The sequence below is a fragment of the Cervus elaphus genome, chromosome 16 (genome assembly GCF_910594005.1).
Source record: "Cervus elaphus chromosome 16, mCerEla1.1, whole genome shotgun sequence".
NCBI classification, from domain to species: domain Eukaryota; kingdom Metazoa; phylum Chordata; class Mammalia; order Artiodactyla; family Cervidae; genus Cervus; species Cervus elaphus.
Window position 1 is genome coordinate 20,477,909 of NC_057830.1, and position 23,804 is coordinate 20,501,712.

The 23,804-nt window shown below is 41.8% G+C and overlaps 1 protein-coding gene and 1 long non-coding RNA gene across 4 annotated transcripts in view; both read left to right on the forward strand.

The window, feature by feature from the left end:
• The first annotated feature begins 1,670 nt into the window (after nucleotides 1-1,670).
• LOC122709944 (acyl-coenzyme A amino acid N-acyltransferase 2-like) lies at nucleotides 1,671-15,289 on the forward strand. Of its 2 annotated transcripts, none has more exons than XM_043927329.1 (4): nucleotides 1,671-1,764; nucleotides 8,423-8,917; nucleotides 9,127-9,329; nucleotides 12,822-15,289. In XM_043927329.1, exons 2-4 carry the CDS (start codon nucleotides 8,455-8,457, stop codon nucleotides 13,413-13,415), a joined length of 1,260 nt encoding a protein of 419 aa, XP_043783264.1. In that variant the 5' UTR covers nucleotides 1,671-1,764; nucleotides 8,423-8,454; the 3' UTR covers nucleotides 13,416-15,289. The 2 variants fall into 2 exon arrangements, with proteins under 2 accessions (XP_043783264.1, XP_043783265.1); XM_043927330.1 differs by lacking the exon at nucleotides 1,671-1,764 and adding an exon at nucleotides 5,431-5,905.
• Nucleotides 15,290-20,205: 4,916 nt separating this feature from the next.
• Nucleotides 20,206-23,804, forward strand: part of LOC122709949 — a 163,980-nt gene continuing 160,381 nt past the window's right edge. For both annotated transcript variants that reach the window (XR_006345780.1, XR_006345781.1), the window contains exon 1: nucleotides 20,206-20,508. This is a non-coding gene — a long non-coding RNA (uncharacterized LOC122709949). The remainder of the gene's footprint in view (nucleotides 20,509-23,804) is intronic.

The window sequence follows — 23,804 nt, forward strand, 5'->3', positions numbered from 1 at the left end:
GATGCTTTTGAACTGTTGTGTTGGAGAAGACCCTTGAGAGTCCCTTGGACTACAAAGAGATCAAAGCAGTCAATCCTAAAGGAAATCAGCCCTGAATATTCATTGGAAGGACTGATGCTGAAGCTCCAATACTTTGGCCACCTAGTGCAAAGAGCTGACTCCTTAGAAAAGACCCTGATATTGGAAAAGATTGAAGGTTAAAGTAGTTGGGGGCAGCAGAGGATGAGATGGTTAGATGGCATTACCAACTCAATGGACATGAATCTGAGCAAACTCTGGGAGATAGTGAAGGACAGGGGAGCCTGGCATGGGGCAGTCCATGGGGTTGCAAAGAGTCGGATTCGAATTGGTGACTGAACAACAACAAGAACAACTGGAGCCCTGTTTCTTGTGCTTCTCTTATTTATTTATTTATTTTTCACCATACTCCAAGGCATGTGGGATTGTCATTCCCTGACCAGGGATCAAACCAGCATACCTTACATTGGAGGGCTGAGCCTTAGCCACTGGACCACTGGGGAAGTCTCTGTGCTTCTCTTGGAGTCTAAGTAAAAACAGCACTCTATTTCTATGTGTTTCTCCTCAGTCAAACCCCATCCTTGGATCTAGTCCTGGGAATTAGTCACTCAGCTGGGAGCTTTGCTATCCTACCAAGGTACCTCTCATCCAGTGTAAGAGCTGTGTGCCAAAACAGCCTCCTCTTGTTCCAGATGTTCCAGTTTGCTCATGACTCCCAATATTTACCCCTTCTCCTCAAGGCTTACATTTCACTTTCAATATATTTTATCATACCATTCACATTTCACAAATTAGAAAGCTGAAGTCCAAGGAAAGGTCAGTAATTTGTCTGAGGTCAATCACAATGACAGATGTAAAGGAATCAGGGTTCCAATCATGGTTCTCTGATTCCAGAGGCTAGCTACACTTCGCTGGCTGCAAGAGATGCAAAAATGAGAAGATGTGGTACCCTCCCTCAGGGAACTCACAACCTGGAGACGCAGTCTGCAGTTTGGTTCATTTGTACATTTTGACAATAGACATTGACTAATAGGATTAACAGTGGAACGGATATCAGGGATTCTTGTCCTGAGGAGGCATTTTTGCATGGACAGGGCTTCAGCCCTGCCTTGGGAGAGTGGTTTGCAAACTGTTTTAGAATCTGTTGTTTTAGAACCTATGTTTTAGAATCTGTTGTTAAAAGTACAGATCCCAGAAACTTAACCAAAACCTATCAAGTCAGAATCTCCAGGTAAAGGGCCCTGAGTCTGTGTATAACTGACTCTCCAGATGAGTCTGAAAACCACACCACTCTGAAGATGAATGTTTGGGACTCATCTTCTCCAAAACCAACAAAAACGTGCTGCCTAAGAGACTACTGTCTTAGGGGAGGAGATAGGGAAGGAATTGAAGCAAAGGAGAAGAGAGCTAGGAGTTGAGAGAAGTTCAGAGAAGAGGCACAGAAACCAGACCTACGTGATGAAATGAAAGACTCCACTATGAAACACTTGGATTGAAAGGCACGCCAGCTAAACTGAGTCTTTGCCCAGAGCTGGTGGCAGCATGTGCTGATAACCCTGCCCCTGAGAACTTAAAAAAAAAAAAAAAAGTCAGCTGATTGTTTCTATGGAGATAGTTTCAACTTTGACCAGTAGGCTGAGGTATTTTGAAGGATCTAAATTAGCAAGCAACAGGCAAATGTCTAGTGCTCTTCGCTGGCTCAGTAAGGCACCTCGCTCCGGACTGCTCCCTACAGCTGAATTCAGGGTGAGTCAAGTAGAAAAGATCTGCTTTTTGATTTCAGCCACAGGGCACCCGGGAAGGCTGTTTGCGTCTTGCTGTGTGTATTTTGTTCACTTCAGTGGGTAGCTCAGTTCTCTGAAAAACCAGCAGGTGGTTTTACTATCCCAGGTGGTTTATTGTTCAAATGCAGATTGATGCTAGCTACATCAAGCTATCTGGAAGACTGTTTAGGAAACTATCTTGGAGGCAAAAGGGCTTTCCTGGTGGCTCAGACGGTAAAGAATCTGCTTGCAATGCAGAAGACCCAGGTTCAATCTCTGGGTTGGAAAGATACCCTGGAGAGGGGAATGGAAACCCACTTTGCTATTCTTGCCTGGAGAATCTCATGGACAGAGGAGCCTGGTGGGCTATAGTCCATGAGGTCACAAAGAGCTGGACACAACTGATCAACTAACACTTTCACTTTTACTTTGGAGGCAAAATGCACACTTGCCTACAAAAGTCAAGATCCAGCCTAATGTGACTACCGGAGAGATGTTTCTTGACTCAAGGAATATTTTTCAGGGATTTATTAGGAAGAAGAAGTGCTGGGGTGAAGAAAGAAAAGCCACAGGCTTCTAAAGGGAATGGAATCTTTGTTTCTTGATTAGTGATGGTAATTTTAAGTTCCATGGGAACTTTGCTCTCTTTTACTCTTTGCTTCCTGCTTCTGATGTGTTGATGTCCTGCCAGTTCTTGACTGCCGTTCCTCTAACAGGTCAAGGTCTCGAATAGTGCAGGCTTGATCCCCACCCTTCACCCTGGGACTCTGGGCGGGGGCGGGGGGAGGGGTCTGAAACCTGCTTAGCAATGTGGGTTTCAGCTTTCAGACCCTATCAGGTTGCTTCCATTTTGCTGAGGGGTCCCTCTCTACCACCACATGTGAGGCAGCTGAGTTCTTGTTTTTTGCCCTCCGGTTGCTTTCTACTTTTGGTTTCTTTGACAGTTACCAGTATACAGGGTCCTGCCTTCTGCTGCAAGGAAGTGAGGAAATCTGGAAATTTTGTGCCATTGAATTTTGAGGAATTTTGCATCTTATTAGCCCATAAAAATTCACCTGGTCTTCTGTTCTATCTTCACACTATCTCTGAGATATGTCACTCATATTTTGGTATTTCTATTTTACCTTGTTTTCCTTCTTCCTCCAGAGGGAGGCCAGTTGATACTTTTTGCCTCAGAAAAGGACAGTACACCAGGAAGAGAAAACAAAGATCTTTACTTGGCCTTTATGGTGCAATATCCTAATGGATGACCTGAATTCCAGAAGTCACAAATGGGTGTGTTTCATTTGGTCCACACCTTGGATTGATTTTTGTTTGTTTGGTGGTTGTTGGGTGGTTTCGTATGCATGTGTTTTTTTTTTTAATATAATACATTTGAGTGCCTATAGATGGGCTGGTAGTCTTAGGTTCACTACAGTCTTATATTTTGTTCACCTCTGGTCTTTATCTATAAACTTATATTACCTGTCTGACCCCAATAGGTATATGAATTTGGAACCCCTGGCATCCATTGTAAAATGGGTTTAGAAGAATGCATCATCAAGTAAGCTCATCATCAAGCATTCTCAGTCACTCAGTCGTGTCCAACTCTTTGCAACCCCATGGACAACAGCCTGCCAGGCTCCTCTGTCCATGGAATATTCCAGGCAAGAATATTGGAGTGGGTTTTCATTTCCTACTCCAGGGTATCTTCCTAACTCAGGGATCGAATCCACACCTCTTTGAGTCTCCTGCATTGGCAGGCAGGTTCTCTACCACTAGCACCACCCATTGGGCCTGCACTGGTTCAGACAGTAAAGAATCTGCCTGCAATGCTGGAGACCCGGGTTTGATACCTGGGTCAGGAATAGAAATTACTCTGAATCTAGAAAAATAGAAAAAATTTACATTTCCTGCATATGTGGGTTTGTGGACTATAAAGTTTAACTCTACTGTTCCATTACTAGTTCCGCCACATCACGGTATATATTAATATTTAACCAAAAGGCTTTAGAATTAAGGAACAGGAAAGATAAAGGTATAATCAAGAAAGAGGGTATACCAGGATGTATATTAATATTTAACATAAGTCTTCAGAGTTGGGGAAAGGAAGAGATGAAGTTAAAATCAAGAAAGAAGTAGGAAAGAAAAGCAAGAGGAAGGGGCCCGGGAAAGAATGAGCTTTCACGTGTCTATCCTCATTTGGGGAAGATAAGTAAGGTGTGTAAGTAGGGAAGGATGGCACTGGTTAAAATTCTTACTTCACCATTAACAACATAGGCAAGTTTGGGTAAGTCATTTAACTAGCTGAGCTCAATTTTCTAATTTACAATGTAAGGATAATAATAATTTTTTTTTTATTCCCATAGATTTTTTTGTGAGGGTCAAGAGAAATAATAAACATAAAAGGGTCTTGAAAAGTGAAAAGGCTTTACTATGCAGATTCCTATTACCCAGTGACAAGCCTTTAGTAAGTGCTCAGTAATTGTTTCCTATTACAGAAAAAAGGGAAATGAGGGGAATTGAATTCCAAAGGCCACTTAAAATAACCAGCCCCATTACTTGTCAAATAATTGTGATATTCGATTTGTCTTTTCCCCTTTCCTGGAGTCACTGCTGCGTTTTTTAGTTGTTAAAGATCATGCCCAGTGAAACAGGACCACTTGTATTACCAGCAAATTTCCCTCTATATTACACCAATAGACTTTGTTCTCTTCTTTATCTCAGTCCACAGAGCAGAGAGGGGTTTGGAGGAGGTAATTCAAGGAGGAGAGGCACTCATCAACACAGTGTCCTCCTCTTCACTAAACATTGAGCTCACTAACCTTCACAAGCCCCCGCTAATTGCATCTCAAACTGAGAATGGTCTCTGGCTATGGTCCTTTCACATAGTACCCTATGGGGCTAAACAACCAGGAATGGAACTGCTTAGCCCCGTCCTTTACCTCATACTTGGAGTTCAAAAACACATGTAAATCCATGGCTGATTCATGTCAATGTATGGCAAAAACCACTACAATATTTTGTAAAGTAATTAGCCTCCAACTAACAAAAATAAATGGAAAAAAGAAAACTGTTTCTCTTTTTTTCCAATTAAGAGCTCTTGTGGAAACCCTAATGACATTTTGCAGAACCTCAGAGTTCCTCAGAACCCCAGATTTGAGAATCCCAAATCTTCTTTTGTAAGTGTGTGTGTGTGTGTGTGTGTGTGTGTGTGTGTGTATACATGTGCATGTATTGGGTGGACCAAAATTTTCATTCTGGGTTTTCTGTAAGATATTAAGGAAAACCCAAATGAACTTTTTTGCCAACCCAATATTTAAATCTTGGATTTTTCTTGTTTCTTGAATTTATAAGAGAGTGTTATATAAAGAACAGATGACACAGAGGTTTGATTAATCTGAGGTCCGAGAGGCTTACAACTAAGTTCTGCAAAGGAAATCTGTCAAACTTTGCCTTGGATCCCTACCACATCTTCCGGAGATCTGCCTCATCAGCCTGTGAAAGGCGACTTTGTTTAGCCCACGTTCCAAAGGCAGTGACTGTGGGATTGCTGATCACGTGGCTACTTCCTACTGTGTGTGGCCAAGAAACCAGAGACACCATTCACAAGCACACATTGTTGACTTACCGAGTGATCTCTCTCTATCTCTCTATTTCATGTGTTCTTGTTCTTACAGGTACTATCATTATAATCTAATCCCTTGCATATACCTTGGTGTAAATGGCAAAATCCAGACCTAGAATACTATGACCATTACAGGGAATTTCTGACAATTCAGAATCAATAGCTTTACACATTTAACAGGAGCTCCAAAAAAACTAGGAGATAAAACAGTAAGCATAGTCAGCTAAGTCCTGAGACCCCAAAACAAAATTCTAAGAAAGATTCCTTTCAAAGACTGAAATCTTCTGAAACCTATCTTCTGGCATCTTTCTTTCCTCTGACGCTTATTTCCGTAATTGCAGACCTTCTTTCTTCAGGGGCTTCTCAGGATAGGAACAAACTAATTTCTGTCTCTGTCTCTCTTTCCTCAAATGTCCATACTCTACCCTAAGGCTGGTTTTCTGTGATAATCTGGATGCAGTGTCTGCACTTTATGGATACACTCACACAGAGAGTCCAGGGACAGGACTAGCGTGAGGTAAGAGGGCACCTTGGGTGCAAAATTTCAGGATGTCAAAGGCGAGGCCACGCAAGTCAACTCTGCTACCAAAGTTGGTACCCAACTTTGCTACCTCTGCTTCACCTTTAGTCTTTATCTTGATAAAGGGACTGGTGAGCTCTGAGTCCCCATTCCAGATTGGCAAGGGAGGAACATTCCAGGCATATCTTGAATCAGGTGACCAGTCCTGATCCAGTCAGCAACAACCCCCAGGAAGGAGGTCACATTGTATAAACATAGGATGGATGGTCCATCTCTGGGCTTAGGGGGCAATTCTCAGATAAAGAGAGACCATGACTTGTAAAGAAACTCTAATATTTTACATTACAAAAGCACTATATAAGTAGAGTATCTTCATTACTTGTTTGGTGCTTTTTTTTTTCTTGCTCCCATTATGAATTTCATAACTCTGAAGTATGTACAATGTATAATTTACTACACGAGTATTGGTAAGATTTCCTAAAGTTTTAACACATGGTTGCTGCCCTTGAGTTTGCAATCCACCTGGGAGAATGAGACCAGACGCAGAATGCATGCAGGAGAGTAGTTATGTTAAGTAATTCAAATGAATTCTATTTGAAAATAAAATCTGTAGTGAGTCACTATTATACGGAAGTTTTGAGAAGGAAGAAGAATGTGTGGAATAAGGCTCTCAAGTACCCCTTCTTAATGATTTCTTTTTTGGGAAGAAAGAAATAGCAGATACAAAGAGTTATAGGAAGGACCAGATCAGAAAATACCAAGGGAGCCCTGAAATGTCACACAGGATATGGGGTGTTCTTATTCATATTACATGTCCTGTCTCCCTAAGATGAATGAAAGACCCAGGAGGTTTGAATTGATGCAACCTCCTTCTGTGTAGAACTCTGCTGGTATTAAAGGAAAACATTCACAATCTTTCTATTTATTCCAAATTATTCTATTGATCATGAGTTTTCAAATGGTCAGTAATACTGGTTGTTGATGGGGAAACAGGTGCGAGGGAGTGTGTCCTTTGCGGAAAATTACTTTCTTTTAAAAATTGTTTTGCTTTTTAAATTTTTGGCTGTGCTGAGAAGTTTGTGGAATTTTAGTTCCCCAACCAGGGATGGAACCCAGACCTTTGGCATTGAGAGAGTGGAGTTCTAATCACTGGACCACCAGGGACTTCCCAGGAAATCACTTTTTCGTAAAAGAAGCACAAAATGCATTTTTTCCTTGACCCTCTCTTTCCTCTGAAGATCCCCTTTCAACAGTGAAAAACTGAGCATTAAGACCCCTCTCCCGCCCCTGCACTGCCAGACCCTGTTTATTTTCTCCAGAATCTTTTCTGGTCACAAATATAAAGCCTAAAGCCCTCACTTTGCATTCCTCCATAAAATAAAATCAAGGATCCCTTAGAGGATCAAACTTTCTGAGGGGACACCTATTACTACAATTTGTCTGAAGATATTGTTGGAAAATGATGCATATCTATATCAAAGTCTCATGTGAGAAATTTCTTTTAGGAAGATATTGGAAAGGCCTCACTTTTTCCTTTCCGTTGATAAACTGGTAACCCTTTCTATGAGAATAATTAGAACAACATGACTGACAGGTTGCCTTTTTCCCTTTGGTTGTCATTCATTCAGTGTTTCTGATTCTAGTTCATATGTTCCCAGATCCTATTTTTATTTTATTATGTCTCTGTTACCTATAAACAGGTTCAAATCCTTTGTGAATGAGTTATATAAGAAAGGAGAGAAAGAAAGAAGGAAAAGAGTGAGGGAGGAGAATACCCCAATTTTGCTCATAAAAGGGCAGAGTATGAAATAGCTGACCAAATGTATATTTCATTCTCTTTGCTACAAACAACATTTGATATTTACCACTCCACTGGAAAGCCATAGAAGCAGATCATGAAATTTTATTTTCCCTGAAAAAGAACAAATAATGGGAATTCTGAAAAGAGCTGGTGGTTGGTCTTACAATGGCAGGGAGGGATTGGAAATTTGAAAAAGTGAAAAAGAAATAATACTATAACATATTTCTTGTTTATGTAGATATGGGAATTGAAAAGCAGCACTGAAAAAAAAAAAAAAAGAAAAGAAAAGCAGCACTGATCCTTCCAGGAAATCCTTAATCTTGCTTTACCCCTTGCAGCCTAACAAACACCTGTGAAACAGGTCACCTGGGAATGATCTCAGCTGAAGAACTGAAGCTCAATTTACTCAAAACCACAAAAATAAGATTTCCTTCAGTGCTGTAATGGCTAAGATAGGAGGCTATAGTGTTAAGACTAGCTTGAATTTCCAGTTCTACTATTAATTATTTACAATACTTGGGCACGCCACTTAACCTTCCTCATATGTAAAATGAGAATAATGAGTATGCTCTGCACACCTTATTTTTCCCTCCTCCAAATGTTCTGTGTATTTTGTACTAATCTCCAGAAGTCTTCTGGGCCAGTGTAAGCCTTGTCTGAGCCTCTTCCTTGGAACCAAAGTCTCCAACTCAAAGTCTTCTCTCCCACTGCAGGAAACATCACTTGGTCTCTTTGCCTGTTGCCAATGTTCCAGCTGACAGTCACCCCGGCAAGTGCCCTGGCGGATGAGCCTGTGCACATCCAAGCGACAGGCCTGCCCCCACTGCAGATGGTGACCCTCATAGCGACCATGAAGGATGACAAGGGGAATCTATACCGGTCCCGAGCTTTCTACAGGGCTAACGAGGCTGGGGAACTGGACCTGAAGCGAGATCCTGCCGTGGGGGGCCACTACATGGGGGTCCATCCGATGGGCCTTATCTGGTCCCTGCAATCCGAGAGGCCTTTTGCCAGGCTAATTAAGAGGGATGTGATGAACACACCCTTCTGGATCACTCTGGATCTATATGACTCAGTTCACATACACAAGGTAGGCAATGTTCAGCCCAAGGCCAGCCAGGTGCTGCAGCGCTGGTTCTCCAGCCCTGACCTGGAGCGGGTGCCTATCCGAGAAGGCCGAGTGAGAGCAGCCCTGTTCCTGCCTCCAGGTGAGACTCATCTCGGGGGACCTAGAAAACACGGTTGGTGGGGATAAAAGCAAAAACAAAGGGCATCCAGTTGTTGAACTAGGATTTCCCACAATCTTTTAAAAGTAACAAGCCGTTTCATTCTGCTCAGCTTATACTTTTGTTGTTATCTACTCAGCCCTTCTGATACTCTTTCTGATCTCATTTTCTTCTCTTTTTGCTGCTCTTAGGGGAAGGCCCATTCCCAGGACTCCTTGATTTGTTAGGGGGCATCGGGGGTCTTGTTGAATATCGGGCCAGTCTTTTGGCTGCCCGTGGATTTGCAGTGCTGGCTTTAGCATATTTTGCCTATGATGACCTGCCCAATCAGCTGGAGGAGGTGGACCTGGAATATTTTGAGGAGGCTGCCAACTTGCTACTAGCTCATCCCAAGGTACTTAAAATACTTTTCATTTTACCTGGCAATATTATAGCAAATATATATATATATTATCACAAATGTCTGTTTTGCCTGTGTTACCAGTTTGTTTAGACTGGGGCACAGCACACTTGAGTTAAAATTGGGGATAATAATATCAACCCTGTAGGATTGCTGGGTTGATTAGGATCAGCTTAATGCTTACTGGCACAGAGAAGACAATAAATATTGGGTATATTATGATCCTCTTCATTTTCTAGTTCAAAAAGGTTTATATATTAGGTATTTCTTGAAAGTGCTGCACTTGATATGTCAGCAAATTTGGAAAACTCAGCAGTGGCCACAGGACTGGAAAAGGTCAGTTTTCATTCCAATCCCAAAGAAAGGCAATGCCAAAGAATGCTCAAACTACTGCACAATTGCACTCATCTCACATGCTAGTAAAGTAATGCTCAAAATTCTCCAAGCCAGGCTTCATCTATACGTGAACTGTGAATTTCCAGATGTTCAAGCTGGTTTTAGAAAAGGCAGAGGAACCAGAGATCAAATTGTTAACCTCTGCTGGATCATCAAAAAAGCAAGGGAGTTCCAGAAAAACATCTATTTCTGCTTTATTGACTACGCCAAAGCCTTTGACTATATGGATCACAATAAACTATAGACAATTCTGAAAGAGATGGGAATACCAGACCACCTGACCTGCCTCTTGAGAAATCTGTATGCCAAGGTTAGAACTGGACATGGAACAACAGACTGGTTCAAAATAGGAAAGGGAGTACATCAAGGCTGTATATTGTCACCCTGCTCGTTTAACTTATATGCAGAGTACATCATGAGAAACGCTGGGCTGGATGAAGCACAAGCTGGAATCAAGATTGCCGGGAGAAATATCAATAACCTCAGATATGCAGATGACACCACCCTTATGGCAGAAAGTGAAGAAGAACTAAGGAGTCTCTTGATGAAAGTTAAAGAGGAGAGTGAAAAAGTTGGCTTAAAGCTCAACATTCAGAAAACTAAGATCATGGCTTCTGGTCCCATCACTTCATGGGAAACAGATGGGGAAACAGTGGCTGACTTTATTTTTCTGGGCTCCAAAATCACTGCAGATGGTGACTGCAGCCATGAAATTAAATGACACTTAGTCCTTGGAAGGAAAGTTATGACCAACCTAGACAGCATATTAAAAAGCAGAGACATTACTTTGTCAACAAAGGTCTGTCTAGTCGAGGCTATGGTTTTTCCAGTGGTCATGTATGGATGTGAGAGTTGAACTATTAAGAAAGCTGAGTGCAGAAGAATTGATGCTTTTGAACTGTGGTGTTGGAGAAGACTCTTGAGAGTCCCTTGGACTGCAAGGAGATCCAACCAGTCCATCCTAAAGGAGATCAGTCCTGGGTGCTCATTGAAAGAACTGATGTTGAAGCTGAAACTGCAATACTTTGGCCACCTGATGTGAAGAGCTGACTCATTTGAAAAGACCCTGATGCTGGGAAAGATTGAGGGCAGGAGGAGAAGGGGGCGACAGAGGATGAGATGATTGGATGGCATCACCGACTCAATGGACATGGGTTTGGATGGACTCCGGGAGTTAGTGATGGACAGGGAGGCCTGGCGTGCTGCAGTTCATGGAGTCACAAAGAGTCGGACACAACTGAGCGACTGAACTAAACTGAACAGTTCAACCTGACGTGGTAGAACAATCATATCACCTAATGTTTATTCAGTGATTATTTGTTAGACTCTATGCTATATACTTTATATGTACCCTTTTATTTAATGCTCATAATTACCAGATGAAAGTACTTTTGACATGGTCCTCATCTTTCAGATGAGAAGGCCTACCCATCTCAGTTGAGTAAGATGCCAAAACTCCACAGCCAGTTAGCGACAGAGCCTTCGGGCAATGTCTTGGCTCCAAACCATTGTCATTCTGGCTCCCCGAATTGTATCTTTCTCCCCTGGGAGAGCCTTGACTCTTCTCAAGAAGAGACAGAATATGTATCCTATTGGAGCATCACCAGTACTCCCATTTTGTGTTATCATCATTATAATCAAATAGATGTATGACTTTTTCTAAGCGTATTTTGGCTCTTTTTAAAGGATTGCCTAGAAGGAATTAAATCCCAGATAAAATGTTTTCAACTGAATTTTTTTGTTTTTTCATTTCAAGATTTAACTATTTGTGACACTTTAGGAGGAGAAAGGGCAATTGCCAAAATTCAATTTGTGGTTAAATTCAGCAGAAGAGGTTCAATTTCCACCTCTGCCCCTTGATACTGTTGTAACCTTGAGCAAGACTTAAACTTCCTGAATTTCCATTTTCTTGGAAGGAATGAGATGACATGTGTAAAGCACTTATGGAGGGCCTCGCGTATAGTAAATGCTCAATTAATACACCTCATCACTTGTGCCCATCTGGCTTCTTCCCTCTTCCTTTTCCCATACCCTCAATCCATGCCAAAGTGTTTTAGGTTCTCTCTCAATACATTATGGCCTCTTCTCCCTCTTGGCTGATGTTCTAGTCCATTCCCTCATCACAGCTCACCTGTTATTCTGCAACAGTGCATCAGTCAGCTACAGCCCTCCTTTTTCACTCCACGTGGATTGTTCCCAGATGTGGTTGCACACTGGATTTCCTTGGCCATAGTTTATAGTATCAGATTCTTGGGGCCACTCAGACCTATTAAATTAGCTCTCAAAAAAACTGGATCTCAGAAAGTTCTGATTTTAAAGTCTCCCCCCCCCCCCCAGGTGATTCTGATGATAGAAAGGTGCTGGGATACAATTGTGAGCAAAGTAAATACACAGGGTTACTATGTATTTGCCATTGTTCATCCAGATTGCCCTTCCTTTCCTCGTTCTTCTCTCAGACTTCTTCCCTTCCCACTGCTCCCTCGGCCCAGCACAAAATTAAGGACTCCCTCCTGTGACCCCTGCTTTGCCTATTGGACTGGGTACTGAAATCCAGTTTATAGAATCCGAGTCTTTCATCTTTACCCTTCCAATGCTTCCAGGATTAGCATTTAGGTTAACCAATATGCAAATCCTCTGTAGCTGTAAAATGCCGTTTAAATAGGAATTACACTTACCTAATAGTTGAAAGAACCCAGGACACCTCCTTTTCTAGCTGGAGAGAAGAATTTGATTCTTCAGAATGTTTACCTGCCTCTGCTTGAATGTTGCTGGTACATTAGACCCTTTTTGCTTTATATAGAACTCCGCTTTTGATGAGCAGTTTTAGTGTCTATTGTTTTACTTGATCTTTATAACAGTCGTGCAAGGTAGGTAATATTATGACCCGCCCCCTCTCCCACGTAAGACAATAAGGCTTAGGGAGTGTAAGTAGATGATGATCTCTCTTGGTCTCAGAAGCTGGTAAACCCTAGTGCCAGGACTCCCACTCCCCATTTCCTGACTGTCCCTGTCATCCCAGCTTACTGGCCTGTAAGCCAGCTCCTTCTCAGAGAATGGCCCTCAATGGGTTCCCTTCATTTTGTCCTTCAGGTCCAAAAGCCGGGAATTGGAGTGATATCTGTGAGCAAAGGTGCAGAGATCGGGCTGGCCATGGCCTGCTACCTCAAGCAGGTGGCAGCCACTGTCTGCATCAATGGGACCAATGCCATCCATGAATTTCCGCTCAGGTACAAGGATCTGGTCATAGCCCCCATCCCCTCGTACCCAGAGCGCATGCAGGTCAACGTCGAGGGCGCTGTGCGCATCCGCCACTTCAAGGGCGACCCCAGAGATGAACGGAATCAACATAGTGTGCTTCCTGTTGAAAAGGCCCGGGGCCCAATCCTCTTCGTCGTAGGCGAGGCTGACGAATGCTTCAATAGCAAGGAATACGCTGAGCAGGCGCTGGACCAGCTGCGGAGGCACGGGAAAAGCAGCGGAAGGATGCTGGCCTACCCTGGGGCGGGCCACCTGCTGGAGCCGCACTACGGGCCCCTGTGCTATATGTCCTGGAGCCGCGGCCTCTTCCTCCCCATGCTCTGGGGCGGCGACCCTGAGGGCCACGCCGCAGCCCAGGAGCACTCCTGGCAAGAGATCCTGAAATTCTTCAGGCAACACCTTGTTCTGAGCAGAAGCACACTCTAAGGGGGATGATGGGGTGGGGAGACCAGGGGAAAAAAAAAAAAAAAAGAATCAGGCAGGGCTATGGGTGAGGGAAGGGGCTCTCTTGATTTCTCTAGATTCACAGTCATCTTGAGTCAACTGGAAGGAAATTGGACAAAATCAAAGAAATCAGATGCATCTGAACTATTTCTGATAAAATTGTATGTGTTTTGTAAATCTTTGTAAATTGAATCTTAGTTGATATGCACCAGGGTACGTTGCTCCTTCAAAATTTTGACGCCCTTGAACATTGAACAACCTTTTGTATCCCTACTGGGGAGACCGTGGGCCCGGGTATTGCCAATCTAGATGAATTTCCTGGAACGCTGAGGTCCCTTGTGAAGTCATATTCTGCTTAAACTGTTCTGAGTTGAACTTGACATTTGATTTGGAAAGTTCCAATACCTTATGTGCTTCTGGAGCATTTAGTGACTAAATGAGTTATATTTAAAGTGATTACAGGAGTGCCTGGCACATAGTGATTTCAGTATCAGAGTTAGCTATTATCATTTCCATAATGCTTTTCTCCTTCAATCTGTTAATATGGTGAATTGTATTCATTGACACACTAATTTTTCTTATTCATCTAATTCTACTAGGTCAGTTTCTCATCTTGACTAGTTTGGGTTTTAAAATTAAAAAATTTTTTGGCGCTAACCTAGTCATTTATATTTTCTAAGAATTTCATCTCTATTTTCCGGAACACATTTCTCTCTCTCTCTCTTTTTAACATATCAACTGTCGTTTTATTTGCATGCTTTTGCCTTTTACTTTGAATCCGACCTGCTAAATATTTGTCTATTTTGTTGATCTTTTCCTGGAACAGCTTTTGGGTTGTTTATGGGTCAAATCTAATTTTTCCTGATTCATCAACTTCTGCTTCTTTGAAATAAGTTTATTCTTTCTGTCATATTTGTGTTTTTCTGGCTTTTTGATATACAATGTTCTCATTTTGTTAATGTCTAAGTAGTTTGTGATTTACTCCCTGCCCCTCCCTTAAACCCAAGAGTCCTTTTACAGAAGTACCAAGTATCATCCTGTAGTTAACTTGTTCTTTAAAAGGGAATCTCACTTTGTATTGGAGGGGTCAGATTGTCACCCTCGGAACGCACTGATCAAACTTAGTGTCTCTAAAAATGGTCAACTTGAAATAACATGTTTCATGATGAGATGTAATGTGGAGTGCCCAGCACTTCTTAGAACTCTTCTAACAACACTAGTAAGCTTGAAGTTTTAATGTCAAGCTTTAAATCCAGTCCTTAGATCAAACTTCTTACTAATGTGGTAGCTAGTGAAAAAGATAAATGGTACTACAAGGAGACAGCCATAGATTGTTATCATTCTATGATCTGATCTCTTCATAAGTTAATTACCAACTGACCTGGTCTCTTTTCATAAGTTAATTGCATGGAAATTTTTGGAATTTTTCACTTTGTAGGATTTTGTTTTTCTTTATGCATTGGAGTGAGCTGGAGAATTATTCACAATTAAAAGGGACTTGAGAGGCATATCAACCAAATGCTGTGTGTGGGACGGGTTTGAACAAAATAACTGTAAAAAGATTTTTGAGTGGTAACTAGAGAAATATGAATATGACTAGATAGTAAACAATACTATGAAATTGTTGTCTTGTTAGGTGTCAGAATGGTATTGGGGTTATGTAAAAAAATAACTTTTTAGAGACGGATATTGACATATTTAGAGGTAAAGAGTCACAATATCTGGGAATCATTTTAAAATACCTCAGGCATATGGAAAATGTGAGAAATTATTATATCTAGATGATGCATATACTGAGGTTTGTTTTCTCTAATGTATGCTTGCAAATTTTTAATAATAAAAGTTAAAAAATAAGATACAATTGGTATATTTATTTTTCTGCCCAACAGATAAGCACTTTAGCATGCCATACATCTTTTCTCCATGATATACCTCATTAATTTCAGATTAATTTTTTGCAATCAGTAATCATTATTTTAAATTAATTTTCATTGGAGTGTAGTTGCTTTACAATGCTGTATTCGTTTCTGCTATATAGCAAAGTGGATCAGTTACATGTATATACACATATATCCCTTCTTTTTTAGATTTCCTTCCCATTTAGGTCACCATAGAGCACTGAGTAGAGTTCCCTCTGCTATACAATTGGTTCTCATTAGTTATCTATTGATATTTTATACATAGTAGTGTATGAAGGTCAATCCCAATCTCCTAATTCATCCCCCTCCTCCTTCCCTGCTTGGTAACCATGAGTTGGTTCTCTATATCTGTGACTCTCTGCTTTGCAAATAAGTTCATCTGTACCATTTTTCTAGACTCCACATGTACATGATATTACACAATATTTGTTTTTCTCTTTAGTCTTTTTATTTTGGCATCCATTGTTGCCAATGAGAAATCTGATTCTTGCTACTTTGTGGGATTTTTTTCTTCTTTTTCTGAAAATTTCTTACAATTTTCTCTTTGTTTTTAGCGTTCTGAAATTCCATCAGGATATGACTAGGAGTGGGCTTATTATTAGTATTTTAATTTATTTTGCTTGGTACCCCAGGGGCTGAATCTGTATCACATGTTCATGCCTAAATTGATCACAGGTGAGGGAGATGAGACCACCATACTAACTTAGACAATCAAGACTAACCCAGGGGTACAGCGATGGGCCACCATCCATTGAAAACCATGTCCATTTAGTGAACTGTGAACAAAAATAAGATCCATTATTAGGGAGGGCTATTCAGTTGCCAGTCAGCACAGTTTGCCCCGCCTGCTTTCACTATTTCCCCTAATTATTTCAATAACAAGTGAAAATTTGGTTGGGGGAGATGTGCTCTTCTCATTTCTGATGCATTTCAAGTATTTTCTGTATCTAATGGGCAAAGATTACCCCTCAATTAACCTGTCCAGACATTTTGACTCTCTTAGCTTTGCCTTCCTTGTTTGTGTCCTTTGGCTGACTGCAGAAGTATTTCTAGTTTAAACATTTGTAGAATACTTTTCATCTGTATATATGAATCCTAGTAACGTTCACCCTATCACATTCCCTTTCTAGGGTGTTTGGACAGTCTATCCCAAAGACAAAGGTTTATGTGCCCTTGAACACAAATAATTTATAATGCTGGAAACTGGCAGCCTCTTAGTCTCTGGATTTTCTTTATCTCTAAGGCTTCCCATTTCACTGTTTCTTTGTTGTGTCTTAACCTTGACTAGGTATTTTCCTCTCAGCCTTTGTATGTGGTTTTCACAGATTTCTATTGCTTCTGGTAGAAAGTTCAATCGGTTTAAAAATCTCTGCTGCTTACATGCTTGTTGCATAACCTTTCTCCTTTTTAATTGTACCCACATATGTCCCGGTGCTTCTGTGATTCTGGATTTACTCCATCCCCCACAGGTGAGTGGTGATTGGCGTAGACCAATCATGGTGGTCTTTTTTCCCTCATCCAGTGATTTGTGTAAGGCACAGAATGTGGCATAATTCTGGCCAATGAGATGTCAGAGACATCTGAAGAGAATGGAGATTGTCTGAAAGAGACATTTTTGGAATTTGGAGGGAAGTTTTCCATTTGGATGTTGTATCTTAAGGTGGATGATATCCTGAGACCATGAGGGGAGTTTGTCTGAGGACAAAGCCAACACCCAAGGTCTGAGCCATTTATTAGAGGTCTGACATTTATTAGACTTTTAAAGTTTCATAAGATTATATAATATGTATAACCTGAGAGGCATGGATTGTGTTTTATTCTTTTTTAAAGTTTTTTTTTTTTTTTGATGTGGACAAATTTTAAAGTCTCTAACGAATTTGTCACAATATTGCTTCTGCTTTATATTATGGTTTTTTGGCCTCAAGGCATGTGGAATCTTAGCTGCCCAACCAGGGATAGAACTAACCCACACCTCCTGCATTGGACGGTGAAGTCTTAACCACTGGACTGCCAGAGAAGTCCCAAGGACCATGTATTGTTGCTGGAGGAGATTGTATTACATTTTCCTTGTGATGATGCAATAGTGGGGAGAAGTGAAACCTCTGATGGTGAGTAGAGTCACCTCCATCTTCCCAATTGGAAGGGAGCTGAAAATAAGCCATCTATATAGAAAAAATACAGACCAAAATGCTTATTGAGTTTTTACTGTATACCAGAAACTTTGCTACAAGGTTTTTTTGAGTTATCTAATTGAATCTTCAGAGCAGCTTTAACAGTAGACATCCCAAGAGGCTCTGAGATGGATTAGCATTGTCATTCAGCTGGTCACAGGATAGGATCCTGGGTTTGAGTTTTAGCAATCTCAGTCCTGTGATTATAGGAGAGAAGGATCTTTTTCAGAGCACACATAGAAGCTTTCAGATCATCTGTAGGGCATACAAGTTGGGAATTTAAATTCCTGAGTTCATCTTCTTTCCCTACTTTGTCCAGTAACACTAAGAGCAACAAGCTAATCTTATATTTATCAGTTTGCCAAAAATGTTCTAAAGTATCATATACAAATTTACCCAGCCTTTTCATTCTTATAAGAGGTTGATGAGAAGTATTCAGGGGTGCCTTTTTTTTTTCCTGTCTTCATTGCCAAGTCATGCCATAGACTATCAGTGTTCTCCTTATTACTCAAAATAGAATAATTATCATATTTAAATCTAATCAGATTAAAGAGCCAATTCAAGAAACACCAGAGCCAATTCAAAAAAACTCAATCTTAAAATTCTGTTTTTTTGTTTGTTTTTTTAGAAACACTGTCTGTACAAAAATCTCAGTCAGAGTTCTCAAGAGAAATAGAACCATATGATAAATACAGAATTTTTTTTTTTTAAGGCATTGGCTCTTGTGGTTACAGAGGCTGAGAAGTCTCCAAGTCCACAACCTGCAGTCTGGAGACCCAGAAGAGCTGATGGTGTAATTGTAGTCCAAGTCTGAAGGCCTGAGAACCACAAGAGTTAACAATGTGAATTCCAGTGTAAAAGCTGGCAGCCTCGATATCCAAGGAGAGCTGATGTTTCAGTATGAGACTGAAGTCAGGAAAAGACAGATGTCTTAGCTCAAACAGGCAGGCAGAGTTCCCTTTTTAAAGGAAGGTCAGCCTTTTTATTCTATTCAGTTTTCCATTAATTGGATGAGGGCCACCTATGTTAGGGAGGGCAATCCATGTTTTTACTCAGTCTGTTGAATCTCATGTAATCTCATCCAAGAACACCCTCACAGATATACCCACAATAATGTTTGACCAAATATCTGGGGCTCCAGTGGCTCAGTCAAACTGATACATAAAATTAACCACCACAGTATAGATAGTCACTAAATTATTTCCATTTTATAGATGAGTAAACCAAGCCTTGGGGAGCTTAAGTTACCTAAGCTTACACAAATATAGATGAATTTATAATAGGATTGAATTTACAGTCTTTCAGAACTCATGTAACTATCATTACCTGCCTGACAGCAGTATCTACCCAGGTTGCAGTATCTAGGGATAAAATAATCTAATCTTCTCTTATCTGTTATATCAATATTATGGCTTCCACTATAATTGAGGTTGGATGTGGTAAGGGCCTTTATAATTTTCTGGTTATATTAAAAGACAGACTAGTCCAATGACAGAGGACCTTACAATACTTTAATTGATAATATCACATATACAGAAAGAAAAATTCAGACAAGCAGAGTATGTTCTGGCCTCAGTGAGAAAGGTTTAGTGAATGTCTCGCATTGTTCTGAATGAAAAACACTGGGTTAGAGAAGAAAATCCACAAGTAAAGGAAATAGAGTTGAGTTCACAACAGAGAAGTCATCTTATCCATGGGATCAGGACTGTGCAGCAGGTTTTTCCCATGGCTATTCAGTTATGAAAGTGAAAGTAATAATTGCTCAGTCGTGTCTGACTCTTTGCAACCCCATGGACAGTAGCCCACCAGGCTCCTCTGTCCATGGAATTCTCCAGGCAAGAATGCCGGAGTGGGTGGCCATTCCTTTCTCTAGGGGATCTTCCTGACCCAGGGATTGAACTTGGGTCTCCTTCATTGCAGGCAGATTCTTTACCATCTGAGTCACCCGAGAATACACTATTCACCTTTAAAAAGAAATTCACGCTAATCAAGCAACATTTTAACTAATAAAATGGTTTTCTAGACACCTCGATTACAAGATGAAGTATGGATTGTTGTTGAGTTGCTAAGTCGTGTCTGACTCTTTTGCACTCCCATGGATTTTAGCCTGCCAGAACACCTTTGTCCATGGAATTCTCCAGGCAAGAATACTTCAGTGGGTTGCCATTTCCTACTCCAGGGAATCTTCCCAACCCAGAGATCAAATCAGTATCTCCTGTGGCTCTTGCATTGGCAGGCGGATTCTTTACCACTGAGCCACCTGGGAAGCCTGGGATGTCAAATTTTGGACATAAATGAGTGATCATGCAACCATTGATTAATAAATGTTTCTTGAGTATACACATGGTGTGTTAAAGATAATATTTGAAAATGTTTTTACATGCTTTTATCCTCACATTTCCTTGCTCTTTTTTCCCCCTGGTTTTATCTGAAACCAAATACATTGATTAGTCAAACCCATTTCACTTGCCTTCACTAATCAAGGTTGTTTTAAGACTTGTATGTCTTATGACTACTTGTCTTCTAAGAGGCGTGTAGCATAAACAAGATGTTTGCCTGAGTTATTTTCAAGGATGTTGGACTCTCAGCTCTGTCTAGTTCAGGCTGAACTGGTTAGGACAGGGTAGCACCATCGACCCTCTGGCTGGGCACCTGTTGGTGTCCGCTGGGTGACCTTTTGAACATGGAGAGGCTTGGAGATTAGCTACGCCTGTGCAGGACCATGAGCCTTGCACCTTTTCCCAATCACCTTTCCCCCACGCCCCCTCTCGCCTCAGCCAGCTCCCCTCTGCTTCTTCATTGGTCATCCCCTGAATACTCCACCCTCTTGTCTTCTGGGGCTTTGATTTGAGGCTTGTTCTCCCATTTCCTCACCTTGCAAGTAACTGTCCTTGCTGCGAGCCTCGCTGATTCAGCGTTTTGGCTTGCTCTGCCTCCCGAAAAATGAACCTGGCCCAGTAACAAATTTGGTGGGTCAACCAGGAGGTAAGTCCAAACAGGATTTTGCCCGTTGGTTCTTTGGCCTCTCCCGGGGGCTGAGCGGCTGAGAGCCTGTGCGCTGAGTCCAAGAGGTAGCCGGGTCCATTTGCGGCAGGAACGGTCCCTGCGGCTGACCCAGGGAGGGGCCGCCAGGCCTCCGCACTTAGTATCCTGTTGCGGTGAAACAGTGGTTTGGAGGAGATTGAGGGTTTGGAAGATGACTTTTGGGTAACCTTGTTAAAGAAACACACCTGCCCACGTTCTGTGTGGGATCTGGGACCCACGGGTCATGGGTGGAGGCCCACCTGGCGGGATGTGGGCAGGCAATATGAAATGTTACCGTTCCTGGGTTAAAAGCTTGAGACTTCATTTTTTGATCTTGTAAGGTGCGGCAATATCTTTCAAGCCAGCGATCCCCAACCTTTTTGGCACAGGGGACCAGTTGTGTGGAAGACAGTTTTTCCTGGGTGGGGTAGAGTTGGGGAATGGTTTTAGTTTCTCCCGCCGCTCACCTCCTGCTGTGCGGCCTGGTTCCTCTCTGGCCACAGATCAGTACCAGTCGTGGTTCGTGGGGTCGGGGTCCCCTGTTTTAGGACTAGTCCCCACTAGGGGTGCGAATGCTGAAACTGGGCAGCCAGGGGGGTTGGTCCCAGTCCATTCTCCTTTTTCAACTTCAGATTTATTTAATTGGAATAAATAATGGGAATATGTACTGTTCCCTTAAGATGTCAACATACAGAGATGACCCAAGGAGAATCGAAAAAAAATTTGCAGCCCACAGCCCAACCTGAGCTGATGTTCAAGGTTTATTACCCATACTCCTCACTTCAGAAGAGCATAGAAGGTGCTGGGTAAAGCTGGGGAGGAGGCAGGTGGGCCTCATTCAGAATCCCTGGCAGCCCAATAGAGGCTGCTGCAAGGGCAGCAGAACCCACAGTGGGTCCTGTTTGGGAAGTGGTGCTGGAGACGGGCCCAAACGGGGCCAAAACAAAGCCACCTTAATAAAGCACAGGAAGGAAACAAACTGAGTGAAGATCCTTTGGAGTTTCTAGAAAGGATCTTTAAAGCCTATAGGCATATACAGATAGTCTCTGAGGCCCCAGAGAATTTAAAGATGGTTAACATGACTTTTATCAGTGCCTCTAACATACAAAGGAAAGTACAAAAGGTGGAAGGGACTTTGGGTATGCCTATGTCCCACCTTGTTGAGATTGCCTTCAAAATTCCTAATGGCAGGGCCCAGGTTTAGGAAGAAGGAACAACAGAATGAGACAACAGGCCACTCCGCTGGCGGCTGCTGTAACACATTTGGTCCACAGAGCTGACCAAATCAAGGACCCCCACGAGGGACTTGGCAAAAGGTAGGGGGCCCCAGGGCCTAAACTCCTTGAATGGATAACTGATACTTGGCACCTCTCTGGGTTACTTTCAGGTCTTCACATGGATAAAGCTCATTCTGCCCCAGGACGTTGGTACACACTGTTCCCTTAGCCTCGTGTGCTTTTTGCTACTTTTCTGTCTGGTCATCTTCTCCTCATTCAAATGAATATGTCATTTCAAAGAAGACGTAACACTTGTCTTACCTAAATCAGGTCTTCCTTCAAAACACGGAGTATTCTGTGGTGGTTCTCCTTTTCTTCCGTTTGACCCTAAATTCCATAGGGGTGAGTAGTAGGTCAATTTTGTATATTCCCAGTTCTTGGCATGATTCTTAACACATAACAGATGCTCATTAAATTCCTAGTGAATGATCGTATCACTCAATCCTGGGATATCTGGATCAAGAACTAGGATGGAAGCAAGAGATTAGCTGTTCATTACAAGATTCCCGTGGTAGTAGAGGGGATGATTGTGAATGACAGGCTAGTTCTAGTACACACCTTGACTTCAGCAGGGCAAGAACAGTGTAACAGTCTTAATGTAACCTCCTTGAAACTAACTAGGGCAATCTGGTAATTGTGTCTGCCTCCAAGATACTTAACACCTTCAAAGTTCTGGTCATTGCAAACAGTAGAAAAATCAAGGCAATTTTTTAGAAACAAAAGTGCTATTCCTGGCACTCTTCTCCTCTTTAAATCATACTAGTGATGTCTACTCCTCCTCCTGTGTATGCGATTATGCCTGTTTACATTCTAATTAACTGGAGCTGCATATAGCCTTTCTGTCTATCATAGCTTAATTAGATCTCTAGAATTTACCAAGAGTCACCCACATGTTCATAACTGCTGACTGTAGTTTCCTCACACTTAATTCTGTATCTAAATATATTTTATGTTTCATCTACCTCCAGGCTGTATGCAAATTCTCTTTATTTCCAAACTAGACATAATCTCTTTCAGGCAAATTAAGTGGAACCCTGGCATCCATCTATTTGACACAGTTTTCTCTGTCAGATCCTATTCTGGGTGCAGAATCAAAGAACTGAAAGTGTCATAAATAAACCCTCAGGGGCTAATAGTTTCATGAGGTTGCTTATGTCCATACACTAATCAGCTTTTCTTTAGTTTCCTTTCACTTCCCTCTCTCAGTGAATCAGACTTCTGACACTCCTCTGGGCTTCTTTAAAAAGAAGAAAAGCTCATTGCAGACTTCATCCTAAGGTGATAGTGACCACTCCTACTTGGAGGGCTTTATCCTGGGTAGACAGCCCACATGGAGGGGTCTCTAGCCTTAAGAAACGAGTCTCAGATGGCAGGCTTGAAAGGTCAATGAAGTGACTTGGCCTGTGAAGTGACGTGGGCCTAAATCAGGGGTAACACTGAGGTTGCCTTGTCATATGGAAGGAATCAGACTGACCCAGTGATCCCAGGGGATGTGAGCCCAGACATGGTCCTTGGTTCTAGGTGCCCCAGTGTTGTGTTCTGTGGAACATCATTGAGTCCTGTATCAGTAACTTCCAAAGGCCAGGAAATTGGAGTCTGTGGTTGGAGCCCTCAGAACACTTCTAATAGGTCCTTCCAGACTGAAATCAAAGTGAAGAGTGTAAGGGTAACCCTCACTTGGTCAACTTATGTTCTTGGAAATACCATTTGATATTTAGATGGTCTCTTACTGTGATAAGAAATGGGCAATGTAGAGTCAGGGGTGTGCCAGTATTTTTCAGAATGTCTTATGAACAATGAAACTGAGCTCTCATTGCTGTTATTAAAAGAACTATAAAATATATTTGGAAGATGAATCACTCTGAAGTTGGGCAACATTATACTTGGGTAGCTTATCCCAGAATGGAAGGCTCAGAGCTTGCAAATCATTCCTTCTCATAAGTAGAATGCCTCTTTCTTAAGATGTGCTTTTGTCACCTA